This window comes from Lynx rufus, unplaced genomic scaffold, assembly GCF_022079265.1.
Source record: "Lynx rufus isolate CCGP_SWC_20201006 ecotype Redwood Valley unplaced genomic scaffold, mLynRuf1.p SCAF_9, whole genome shotgun sequence".
In the NCBI taxonomy this organism is placed as follows: Eukaryota; Metazoa; Chordata; class Mammalia; order Carnivora; family Felidae; genus Lynx; species Lynx rufus.
The window spans coordinates 102,819,584-102,832,429 of NW_025814897.1; the positions used below are offsets into that span (position 1 = coordinate 102,819,584).

At 48.9% G+C, this 12,846-nt stretch overlaps 1 protein-coding gene across 2 annotated transcripts; it reads right to left on the minus strand.

Annotated features, from left to right (window-relative positions):
- Nucleotides 1-3,590: 3,590 nt before the first annotated feature.
- Nucleotides 3,591-9,653, minus strand: TIMM10 (translocase of inner mitochondrial membrane 10). Of its 2 annotated transcripts, XM_047072243.1 has the most exons (4): nucleotides 9,572-9,653; nucleotides 9,021-9,136; nucleotides 7,586-7,812; nucleotides 3,591-4,167 (listed from the first exon to the last, which is right to left on the minus strand). In XM_047072243.1, exons 2-3 carry the CDS (start codon nucleotides 9,089-9,091, stop codon nucleotides 7,611-7,613), a joined length of 273 nt encoding a protein of 90 aa, XP_046928199.1. In that variant the 5' UTR covers nucleotides 9,092-9,136; nucleotides 9,572-9,653; the 3' UTR covers nucleotides 3,591-4,167; nucleotides 7,586-7,610. The 2 variants fall into 2 exon arrangements, with proteins under 2 accessions (XP_046928199.1, XP_046928198.1); XM_047072242.1 differs by lacking the exon at nucleotides 3,591-4,167 and having other exon boundaries at nucleotides 6,311-7,812.
- Between the last annotated feature and the right edge of the window lie 3,193 nt (nucleotides 9,654-12,846).

Genomic DNA, 12,846 nt, shown 5'->3' on the forward strand with positions numbered 1-12,846 from the left:
ACGAGCCCCTGGTTAAATGTGCTGGATAAACGAAAGGGGGGTGGGTGGGAAATGAAGCTGAAAAAGTAAGCTGGGGTCAGTCTGGAATGACCTCTGTGAGGCCAAGGACTTTCAGTGTCGTGAGATGGGCGACAGGAACTCTGGGATTGCATTTTCTTGTCTTCTTTTCTTTTCTTTTCTTTAAGGATGGCGATTAGATGTGGTCGAGTTTGTGTGCCTAATGAATGGAGGATATACTGGAAAGGAGAGAGAACCTAGAACAGTTGAGAGGTCTTAAAGCGACTCTAATAGTTTAGATTTTTTTTTTTTTAAATAGAAGGGAACAGATCTAAGACACACTTCCATATCAGAATTGATAGGATTTATCAGCCCCCTTCCTGTCCCCCAAAAGGAATCCCTTCCTAGACTCCGTTTCCCTGACACTACCCATGTCACATGGGCTCTCCTGCTGGCTGCCAGCCGCAGCCTGCTTCACAGCTGAGCGGACCAGAGTACCAGCTTCGGAGGCACACAGGCTGGGGTCCTGATCCTGGCTTTGCAGCAGACGAGCTGAGCAATTTTGCCCAAGGCACGCATGCTCCTGAGCCCCCCTCTCCTAGTCCGGTAAGTGCTGGAAATGACAGTATCCAGTTCAGTATGTAAGACATGATTTCTTCTAATAAGTAGTTATTATAAACTTTTGCACGAGGAATGTAAATAAAATGGTGCAGCTGCTTTGGAAAAACAGTTTGGCAGCTTCTGGCATCATTAACATGGAGTTACCACGTGACCAGCAACTCCACTTTTAGGAATATACCCGAGAGAACCGAGAACATCCACAGACACAGAAATCTGGACACAAATGTTCATAACAGCATCATTCAGGATCGCCAGAAAGTGCAAACAACTCAGTGGTCCGTCAATTGAAGGATAAAACAAAATGTGTGTATACTAATATGCAATGTGGTCATATTCGGTCACAAGGAATGAAGTACCAGTTGGTGCTGCTACCACAGGGAAGAACCTTGTAAGCATGCTGGGTGAGAGAAGCCAGACACAGAAGGCCACATACTGTATGACTGCACTTATATGAAATGCCCAGATTAGGCAGAACCACTGAGACAGAAGTAGATCCGTGTGGTTGCCAGGAGCTGGGGGAGAGAAAGGTGGGAAGTGATTGCTAACGAGTATGAGTCTTCTTGGGGCAATGAAAATGTGCAATTAGATAGTAGAGACGGTTGTACAATTTTGTCAGTGTACTGGGCTCCACTGAATGTTACGCTTTAAAATAACTTATTTTTAAGATTACTTTAAAAACTTTTGGGAGGCGCCTGGGTGGCTCAGTTGGTTAAGCGTCCGACTTCGGTTCAAGTCATGAGCTCGCGGTTCGTGAGTTCGAGCCCCGCATCGGGCTCTGTGTTGACAGCCCGGAGCCTGGAGCCTGCTTCGGATTCTGTGTCTCCCCCTCTCTCTGCTCCTCCCCCACTCGTGCTCTCTGTCTCTCAAAAATGAATGAACGTTAAAAAAAAAAAAAATGGAAACAAAATTTTTTTAATCTTAATAAAAAGGGCGCCTGGCTGGCTCAGTTGGTGGAGCATGTGACTCTTGATCTTGAGATTTTAAGTTTGAGCCCCATTGGGTGTAGAGATTACTTAAAGAATAAAATAATAAGTGCTCGATAATGACCATAAATGACCTTCCTCTTCCCTAACTTGCTCCTGCTCCATTGCTGCCTGTGTGGGTAAAAGCGCTACCCTCCACCTGGTTGCTTAAGCCACAGAACTGGAGTTACCCGACTTTGCTCCCAGCCTCACCTTCTGCATCCAACCCGTCTAGAGAGCCTGTGGGTCCTACCTCTAAAGACCTCTGGTCTCCATCCACTGCCATCCCAAAGCCCAGGTCATCAGCAGCTGCCACCAGCAGCCCTTTCAACCTGGGCTTTCTTTCTCTCTCTTCTTTAAGATTTTAAGTAATCTCTACACCCAAGGTGGGGCTCAAACTCACAGCGTCCAGATGGAGAGTTGCAGGCCCCACCGACTGAGCCAGCCAGGCGTCCCTCTCAACCTGGCCTTTCTGAGTCCACCTGTGCACGTGACCCCACCATCCAATCAGAACGATCTACTGGAAACGCAGATTTGGGAGCACTGGGTGGCTCAGTCAGTTAAGTGTCCAACTTTGTGTCAGGAACTCACGGCTCCTGAGTTCAAGTCCCGCGTTGGGCTCTGTGCTGACAGCTCCGGAGCCTGGAACCTCCTTTGGATTCTGTGTCTCTGTCTCTTTGTCCCCCCCGCACCCCCCCCCCCCGCCCCATCAAAAGTAAATAAACATTAAAAAAAAAAACAAAAACATTTGAGCAGACCTCTCCCCTTGCCAAGTTTCCCATGACCCCTGGACAAATACACAAACTCCCATCAACACCCTCAAGTCCATCTGGGCCCCAACCTCCCTCTGGCCTCTCTCTTCTTATGCTTTCACCATGGTGACCTCTTCATGCCCACGAGTACCCCCATGTTCTCCCACCTCCAGTTCCTCCTGGGCCTGGAACATTCCCCTGCTCTGGCTATCTAATTCTTCAGATTATGATGTCACGGTCACTTCCTTGGGGATGGCACCCTTTGCGTGATTCCAGCGATAAATTCCCTTGCTATGTGATCTATGTGATAACTGAGCTTCCTTTTGATGAAACTCATCAAGTTGTGTCTGTTTTGTCTGATGGACTGTATGTGCCAGAGGGCAGGGATCCGTGCCCACCTTCCTCACCACTACCCTCCTGCCACTTAGCACGGAACCCACTGCGTACACGCTCCCTGCCTGGCAATTTCCTACTCATCCTTCAGATCTCACTTACCCACCATGTTCTGGGAGACAGCCTTCTCTGAGCACCCAGACTTGGGGGCACATTCCTTTACATAGGCCCACAGCCTCGCACTTATCACAGCTGCAAAAGCAACTGGTTTTACCACACCTTCCCGTTAAATTTTTTGTCTTTCTCTTTGCCCCAGCAGTTAAAACAGTACTCGTCACAACACTCCCTTCAGGTCAGCCCACAAAAATTTTTATGATGATCCCTACAATTGTATGCAAAATTCTATGTGCATGTACATTTTTCTAAAGAATAATGGCTCCAATAATGTGTTGGAGTTTCATGGGGGTCCAAAACCTGAAAGAAGTTAAGAACCTTCCCGTGGGAGGGGTGCTTATGTGGCTCAGCCGGTTAAGTGTCCAATTCTTGATTTCAGCTCAGGTCATGAGCTCAGGGTTTGAGAGATCATGCCCTACATTGGGCTCTGCATTGACAGTGTGAAGCCTGCTTGGGATTCTCTCTCCCTCTCTCTCTGTCCCTCCTTGGCTCTATCAAAACATAAACATAAAAAAAGAAAAAAAGAACTGTCCCCAGGAGCTGAAGACTCTCTCCTTCAAAACAGCACTGGTTTGAAGGAGACTTCTAGTATGCAAAGCCATCCCCACTCGGATACAGGTTCCAAGAGGGCAAGGATCTTTATCTGTTTGGTTCACTGATGTGTCCCAAATGCTGGAATGTTGCCTGGCCCATGCCAGGTATAGGTGTAGAAAGACCATAGTCTGAGACAAATTGTAATAGTTGTGAGAACTGTACATGTATTGGTTAGCTATTGCTACATAACAAATTACCCCAAAACTTAATGGCTTAAAACATTTAGTATCTTGGTTTCTCCAGGTCAGGAGTCAGGGTGCAGCTTAGAGGGGTCCTCTGCTTCAGAGTCTCTCACAAAGCTGTGAAGGATCAGCCAGGGCTGTGGTCATCTGAAAGCTCGACTGGAGGAACGTCTGCTTCTGAGCTCACTTGTGTGGTTGTCAGCAGGATTCAGTTCCTCTCCAGCCGGAGGGTGCCCTCTGTTCCTTACCACATGGGTCTCCACGGGGGCAGTTACAAGATGAAGCTTGCTTCACCACAGTAAGCAAGAGAGAGAGAGAATAAGAAGGCCACTACAATCTTTTGTACCTTGACCTCTGAAATGGCATCCTGTCACCTGTGCTGTGCTCTGTTAGAAGCAAGTATGTAGGTCTGGTGCACACTCAAGGGAAGCAGACTGTACCAGGAATGAGTAGCAACAGGCAAGACCATCGGCCGGCCTGCCTATTCCAGGACATTTCCGTGTTTTAGCAGCCGGCTCATCTGAAAACCCAGAAGAAGGCACAGACCAACGCCTATGGGTCAAGCAGATGAGAAGGGAAGAAAATTAGTGGGAATTTTGCTGACCATCTTCCAGCAGATTGCCACCAAGCATGGATGTAGGCTGACTTGTGAGAGCTTCTGAACTTTCAAAAGAAGGCAAAGCCCAGACTTTGATGAGACGTTTCCTGATTGTAAAACTGTGATAATCTAGCAAAAATACATGAGGATTAGGAGTTCCTGACTTTTCTCTATGGCAGAAAGAGCCTAACCCATCCCCCCACCCTTTGTATGTTTGTTACCTCTCTCTTGTCCCCACCCTCCTGCCCCCATCCCGCCTCCCCCACCATTTGCGAGGGCAGGGTCCAAGCAAATTCACTTTGGACCCTTCCTATAGCTCTTTGCATGTCGCAGCAACAGTCAATATTGTTGAATGAAATTAGAAATTGCTGACCTGTATCTCTTTAAGGAGTGTCCCCCCCGCCACCCCAATCCTAGAGGGGTGGTTAAAAGTGGGCTCTGTTATCTGAATAAGCTGGGATCCTGGCTCTGTCACTTGCTTGTTTTATGACCTTCAGCAAGTTACTAACTCTTCAGACTTCAACTTCTTCATCTAGAAAGTGAGAATAACGGGGACACCTGGGTGGCTCAGTCAGCTGAGCGTTGGACTTCAGCTCAGCTCATGCTCACAGCTCATGGGTTCAAGCCCCGTCTCAGGCTCTGTGCTGACAGCTCAGAGCCTGGAGCCTACTTCTGATTTTCTCTCTCAATCTGCCCCTCTCCTGCTCATGCTCTCTCTCTCAAAAACAAACATTCTAAAAAAGAAAAGCAATAAAGTGAGAACTGTACCTGCTTCTGAGTTGTTATAAGGATTAACTGAAACAGTAGACTTATTAATACACCACTGCCACTCACGAGCTATCCTTACTGGCTCCCTGGTACCTCTCCCCTTAATCCATTATCTACCATCATCTTGCATTTCCCACCCAGCTGGCAGCTGGAGAGAGCCTCTGAAATGCCAATCTGTCACTTTCACTGCCAGGGTTTACATCTTTCAACAGTTTGCTTATGCCCTTAGTAGGAGAAAATCCAAAGTCCTTAACACAGCTTCTCAGGCTCTTACAGCGCTGTGCCTGTCCAGCGCTGCGCCCCCCCCCCCCCCCGTCTCATCTCTCACCACTACCTCCCTTCACACTCAGCGTCCCAGGCCTGCTGAAGCAGTCTCTGGAACGCTCCACACTTTCTGCCACTGCAAAGCCTTTGTAAGTACCATTCCCTCCAGCTGGAACCTCTTCTCTCCACTCCTACCACCTCTGTGATGTTCCCGCTATGCACTATCGGAATTTGCGATGTTCCTTGCTAAACCTGAGGGCAAGCACAAGATCTTTCTCCGGGCTCCCCTCTCCCTAGCACAAGGCGAGCACAGAAGAGGCTAAGAATAGGCATTTGTGGAATTGTCCACAGCCGTGCTGATCCTGCGGGCAGACAGCGCCACCTGTTGGCCCAAGCTTGCACTTCAGTACCTAGGGAGAAGCCTTCAACTTCCGTTCGCCACTAAGGTCAAGGGACATGGTTTTGAGGTTTTCCCGGGGTCTATCCGCAACAGACAAACAAAAAAGCTAACATCAAGTCCTTAATGTGACAGAGGCAGACACTTTCCTAAGTGTTTTAGTTATTAACACGATTCATTTTCATAACACTCAGTGAGGTAGGTACCATTAGCATTTTATGGAGGGAATAATTGAGGCACACAGCAGGTAAATGCCTCACCCATGATCACGCAGCTAGAAAATTTCACCCCAGACGGCCTGCACTTTTAAGCCCCAAACTCACTGCTTCTATCGCTTCCTTTGCTCGATGCCTAGAGATCCGGTGAGGTTCCATCCCAGGTACGCACCTTCTACCGTGAAGGCACTCCTTCCAGTGGCATTGGTGTCAACCAAAACCCCACCTGGAGTGACCCACACGTTCTGCAAGCTGCAGTTCTCTGAGGCACTCAGGACAGGAAGGACAGGAAGTCGAGGCACTGGTCTCCTCAGTGAGGTGGCAAAGTGTAGCAGTCAGTCCTGGCCTCCATGTGACCGCTCCTCTCATGAGGCCTCCGGCCAGCAACCACCTCTCTGGGTCCCCACTCCCCTATAGGACCCCTTAGCCCAGGTGAGTGGATTAGGTCAGATGTTTTGTTACCATCGAGACATTTTATTTGCATGCACGTATTCCATCCCTAGAAAGAGAATCCCAGGATTTTCCCTTCTGTGTGTTTTTGTCTTGCTTCTTCATGGTCCCCGTGACGCCGGCTGAGGCGGTCAGTGCAACGGCACCAAACTGGTGGGACAGGAGCAGATTATTCTGCCACTTTTCCAGATCTCTGAGTTGTATCTCAGATCTGGGGCCGATCACTCCACACGTGTTTAACCTGCCCGCGAGGCTCACAAGCAATTTTCCCAGCTCTGGGATCATCAACGATTTCAACTTTGCCAACGTGACTATGCTTCATCACAATGAGGAACCGGACGATGACCCTGGAGCATGACCTAGTAAGAACCTGGCGCCTGCCTCTTTCAGCGTTGTTAATGCTCTTGAGGGTGTCGGCCAGGACATTCACGTGCACCATTACGGCAGCACAGAAAGATGGTGGAAAGAGCTACCTCGGACATCATGTGAAGAGTGAGGAGTGCAGTTTCTGAGTCAGGTGAGCAGCTAATGGCAGTGGGTTTCACTCAGTCCCCTCCCTGATCACTCACGTCACACCCGAGGCTGGGCCCTTCACATGTTTCGATATTGCCATTTGGAACCAAGGGGTTGGCTGCTTCCTTCTCAAATCCCATCTCCTGTTCACTCGCTCCTCTAAGTATTTCCTTGAGATCTGGAAAAATGCCTGCCTGACTCCACTTAAATTTTAAGCTGTTATTTCAACACATGTATATGGTTAATACTTACTGGGCACTGCCTGTGCCCTAGTCATTATTCTAAAAGCTGTGCACATGGTACATCATTTAATCTTCCCAACAGCCCTATGACTGTCCCCATTTGACAGATGAGGAAGCTACAGCACAGGGAAGGGACAAGTTCAGGGTCACAGGACAAGTGGCCGACCTGTGGCAGGAACCTAAACCTTCGGACCAGTCTGTGCTTTCAAACACCATGCTGGACCCCCCTCTGCTGGTAGAGCCTGTGTCTGCTGCCTCTACCCCAAGTGCCGGCCACACTGCTCTGCATGTGGGAAGTGTCGACAAATCCGTTTTAATATATATGTATATATACACACACACATACACGTACATGCACAGTCACATCCCAGGGGGACAAACACCCCTTCTTCAACCGGGAGACAGCTCTATCATACTCTGGGCTCCTGGAGCCTCTCCACAAGGAGCCTAGGCCTGGCCGTCTTCACAGATGACACCCAATGGGGGCACTTTTGTTAGACAAGTGGGAAGAGACAGGGCGCACCTCGGGATGTATACCGGCTGGGGCCTCACACGGGCCCAGAGCTCTGCTGCACCCTCTTTATCACCTCTTCATCCTGCATAGACAACTCTGTCAACTTTTTGCCCATCCGCTCATGGATGTCCAGGTACTTGGAGACACAGCGGTCCAGGCACACAGACTCGCCCTTGGACAGTTCTGCTTCCTTGTAGTGGGGAGGCACGCACTTCCGGTGGCAGGCACTGGTCATTCTGGGGGGAAGCAAGGGCAAGGTCAGGTCGGCAGCATCCTGAGGCATACCAGGAACTCACCATCATTCCTGCCCTGTTACACTGATTTCACCTCCCAAGAAGGCGGTCTAAATCCTCAGTTTGCATCTCAACCATCTTGGAATGTCCTTAACAGTGCTCACGTCATCTGAGCCCACGTTTATGACTGATTATATAGGAACCGTTAGTTGAGCACTGGCTAGGTTCCAGGCATCATGCTAAGTGCTTGACACAGACTGTTATGCAGTCCCCACGATAATCCTCTGAGGTAGAGGCGCTATCACTATCCCCATTTTACAGATAAGGAAATTAAAGCATGGAGAGCCTCAGGATCCCTTAAAGCTTAGCTATGAACCCATGGACCCTGACCTCACAGCCTACATCTTAAAATTATTTAAAATATTTGAAAAGTATTCGAACATACAGCTTCCCAGATAAACCACCAAGAGAAAATACCAGGAAGCTTAAGCCGATAAAAACAGCAAACACGTGTGGATTGCCTTCTACGTTTTGGGCTCGATACTTAGAGCTTCTCATACATTTCTTCGTTTAACATTAACAATGTCTCCAGGAGGTAGGTACTGTTATTATCTCCATTTTACGGGAGAACCACCAGTCCAACAATCCAAGTGACTTGCCCAAGGCCGTAAGAGCGGTGATTGATGGAGTCAATTTGTTCCCAAATTTGCCATATGGCTGTGGCCACTAGTCTGGAGTCAGACTGATGTACTGGTCCTGACATTGCTATTCACCCACTGTGAACCCCGAGAAAGTTCTTGAACCTCCAGAAGCCTCCATGTCTTCACCGTACAATGGGACAACTAAAGTTAGCCCAGTGGGTCACTTTGAAGATTTTTTTAAAAGATTAAGGTGTGTAAAATGCTCAGCACGTGCCTGAGGTGGAGTACGAGTTTAAGAAACGTCCACTGCTAAGTGGGCTACGTACTGTTTGTCAAAAGGCAGATGCTCAACTGCTCCTGGAACCTAATCAGAGCTTTAACTGCCCTTCCTGCTCACCTCCTTCCTCGCCATCAGCATCCCGATCTCATTCTAGTGACCCCATACTGCCTTTGCATTAGCCCTCCACCATGAGGGTCGCAGGTGGGGGTGGGTACCCTCAGAAAGGTACTCTGAGAAAGGGTGACCTAGGCTCATTCTCGAAGACAAGGTAACGTGCGGTTGGCTCTTACCTGTTGTACATATCAGCCATCATCTCCACCTCCAGCTCTGCGGCCAGCTGCTGGGCCCTGAGCGGATCCATCTCAGCCCTGCACCGTGGAAGGGATCTCCTTGTGGCCTCCTCGACCTGGGAGCAGACATCACCGTCAGCATCCACCCCTCCCGTTCAGTTTCCCATCCCAGGGGATGGGGGATGTGGAGGAATCATAGGACACCGGGCGGGCAGGAGCCACTGACCTCAGTGAGTTTAACCACCCCATCTCACAGATGGGGAAACTGAGGCCCAGAAAAGGAACACTGCCTAGCCCAAGGTCACACAGCGCATCAATGGAGGGCCTAGAAATCGAGCCCGGGAGCCCTGACGCTCAGTCCCTCGTGGCCACTGCTATCCAGGAGAAGATGGGGAGCCCGGAAAGAAACACTAAACCGCGGGCCTGAACCTCTAGGGCGCTGGGAATTCGATCACACGCGGAGCGAGGGCGCCTAGGTCCCGGTCCAGAGGCTGCACCTCTGAAATGGCGGCGACATTATCAGGGTCACCTTGAGTCGAGAGTTCACTTACCACGGCCTGGAGCCGGTCTCAACGCCCGCAGTGACCCAAACTTAGGGCAGATACCAGGAACTCACCGTAAAACCAGGTAGGCTAAGGCGGAAGCACGTGGGTCACTTCCGGGAGGGAAGTCCCGCCTCTTTGGTCGGACCCGCTTCCGGAATGAAGTACCAACGAGGTGCGCTGGGAAATCCGGTACCATAGAGAGGGAGCCGCCAGCCGCGGCTGGAGGCGAAGACGCCTTGCAAATGCTAGAGAGGACCCCAAAACACCATAGAGGCTTGGGTGGAGTGCAGAGCGCCTGCAGCCTGGCTGTCAAGTCCCTTGGGTGATCGCGGGGAGGTCTGAATTTAACTGTTCCGGAGGAAGGGTCGCGGGGCCGAGCCCGGTAAGCCTCGCCCGCACCCCCCGGAGAGTTGACGCCACGGCAGCAAAGTAGGCGCGGGGTAGGAAAGCCGCCCCCCAAAAGCAGTTCTGTTTGTGCTGCACATCAAGGTCACCTGGAACGCTTTAAAAGACCCCGAAGCCCATGCCTCACTTCATACCAGTTAAATCAGAACTCCCGGGAATAGGCTGTAGGCATTGATAAATGTTTCAAATCCTCCAGGGCTCTCTGTTCAGCCAAAGTTGAGAACCAACGCTCCAAGACACTGGGAATACCGCTGCATGTAGGTGCTAAGATTTCTCTGGGATTGCACAGAGAAGCGAGGCACGGTTCCTGCTCACAGAAAGATGAGACATGTGTACGGTCTGTTTTATGCAACTTCTGTTAGACGCCCTGGGCCATGAAGAGGTGAATAGGAGCAATTTTGGCTGCCACCAGAGCTAACCTAGTGTATTTGAGCGAGGGAGGAGGAAGGTACTTGTGAACTCATCTTTCCAGGTTCCATGTGTTCCTCGATCTGCACCCCGGCACAACAAAAACCCACCCTAATCCTTTGATTTTTCAAGGGATTTCCCAGTAAACGAAATTTAGAGATGCAAATGAATGGTGCAAGCATACACTGCCCGTTGGAGAAGATGGGCTAGACACTATATGATTGGTCACTGTTTGCTTCCCTGGTTCCCCGGGAGAGTCAAGATTTTTAAACACTGGCCCTCCTTTCTGCTGTAAGGACTCATCTTTCTCAAACCCTGTGCCCCCATACTTTAAAATTAAGGTATGACACGGGCTCTGGGCTGGTTCAGTTAGTAGAGCATGCAGCTCCTTACATCTCCACCCCGTGGTGAATTAGAGCTCCATGTTGGGTGTAGCTCTTACTTAAAAAAAATTTTTTTTAATAAAACTAAAGTATAACATTTATACAGTAAAATGACAAATACATGAAACAAACTTGATTTTTTAACTTTTTAAAAATTTATTTTGTTTATTTATTTTGAGAGAGAGAGAGAGAGAGAGCATGTGAGCAGGGCAGGGGCAGAGAAGGGAGAGAATCCCAAGGAAGCTCTATGAGTCAGTACAGAGCCCAGCGCCAGGCACAAACTCAAACTGTGAGATCATAACCTGAGGCGAGACCAAGTGCCGGCTGCTCAACCCACTGAGCCACTCAGGCACCTCGTACATAGTCATTCTTAAGACCACCACTCAAATCAAAATACAGTATATTTCCAACACCTTCAAAAGTTATCTTATGGGGGCACCTGGGTGGCTTAGTCAATTAAGCATTCCACTTCTAATTTCAGCTCAGGTCATGATCTTATGGTCATGAAAGAGCCCCATGTGGGGCTCTGGGCTGGGCATGGAACCTGCCTGGGATTCTTTCTCTCTCTCCTTCTGCCCCTCTCCCAAATGTGTTCTCTCTCTCTCTCTCTCTCTCTCTCTCTCTCACTATCTTTTTTTTAATGTTTTATTTATTTATCTTGAAAGACAGAGAGAGGGAGGGAGGGGCAGAGAGAGAGTGAGAGAGGGAATCCCAAGCAGGCTCCGCACTGTCAGCATAGACAGACATGGGGCACGATCCCACAAATCGTGACAGTGTGACCCAAGCTGAAACCAAGAGTCGGACACTTAACCAACTGAGCCACCCGGATGCCCTATTCTGACTTCTGTTGCCCACTCTTGAACTTCATGTGAATGGAGTTATACATTATTTTCTGCTTTGTGCCCGGCTTCTTTAGCTCGATGTTGTGTCTATCTTTTATTCTTTTTTTTAATGCTGTCTAGTGCTTGTATGAATAAGCTACAATTCATCTATCCATTCACCTGTTGATAGACCTTGGGGTTGTTTCCAGTTTGGGGCTATTATGACAATGCTTCCGTGAATATTGCACACATATTTTAGTGGACACACGTTGTGCTGGTTTTTGCTTTTGATATTATAGCCAACATATTATGGAATATTAAGAAAGTGCATGGGAGGGGCGCCTGGGTGGCGCAGTCGGTTGAGCGTCCGACTTCAGCCAGGTCACGATCTCGCGGTCTGTGAGTTCGAGCCCTGCGTCAGGCTCTGGGCTGATGGCTCAGAGCCTGGAGCCTGTTTCCGATTCTGTGTCTCCTTCTCTCTCTGCCCCTCCCCCGTTCATGCTCTGTCTCTCTCTGTCCCAAAAATAAATAAACGTTGAAAAAAAAATTTTAAAAAAAAAAGAAAGTGCATGGGAAAAGGAATGGGTTCTTACAAGAGTTATCTGCTTCCTTGATGGGATTTTTATTAGGTGTTACAAAAGGTTACATACTGTATGATTCCATTTAAATAATATTCTCAAAGTGACAAAATTGTAGAGACAAAGAGATAAATGGTTACAGGGTAGAGTTGGTATGTGTGTGTGTGGGGGGTGCCTATAAAGGGGTAGCACAGGGAGAGCTTTGTGTTGATGGAGTGGCTATGCATCCTGACTGCGGAGGTGTTTATACAAATCTAAGCATATAAGATGTCATAAAACTATACAAACCATTGTTCCAGTGTCCATTTCCTGGCTTTGATATTGCAGATGGTTATGTAAGACTTAACCTTGAGTACTCCCTCCGTATTATTGGGGCACTTGGGTAGCTCTGTTGGTTAAGCATCCGACTCTCGATTTCAGCTCAAATCATGATCTCATGTTTTGTGAGTTCAAGCCCCACATCAGGCTCTATGCTGACATTGTGGAGCCTGCTTGAGATTTTGTGTCTCCCTCTCTCTCTGTCACCCCCCTCCCCAACACATGCTCCCCTCTCAAAATAAATAAATGTAAACAAATAGTTTACACAGCCCTAACCTTCCAGAATCCAGATACACCATCTTTGGAATCCAGACACATCATCTACAGTTGGTGACCTCTGTCAGCACCACGCTGAACCTCTGGCCTCT

Coding starts and splice junctions, on each gene's coding strand:
- TIMM10 (XM_047072243.1), bottom strand. CDS start 9,091: ATGGATCCGCTCAGGGCCCAGCAGCTGGCCGCAGAGCTGGAGGTGGAG. Junction 7,813..9,020: donor ATGGCTGATATGTACAACAG/GTAAGAGCCAAC, acceptor GCTTCCCCCCAG/AATGACCAGTGCCTGCCACC.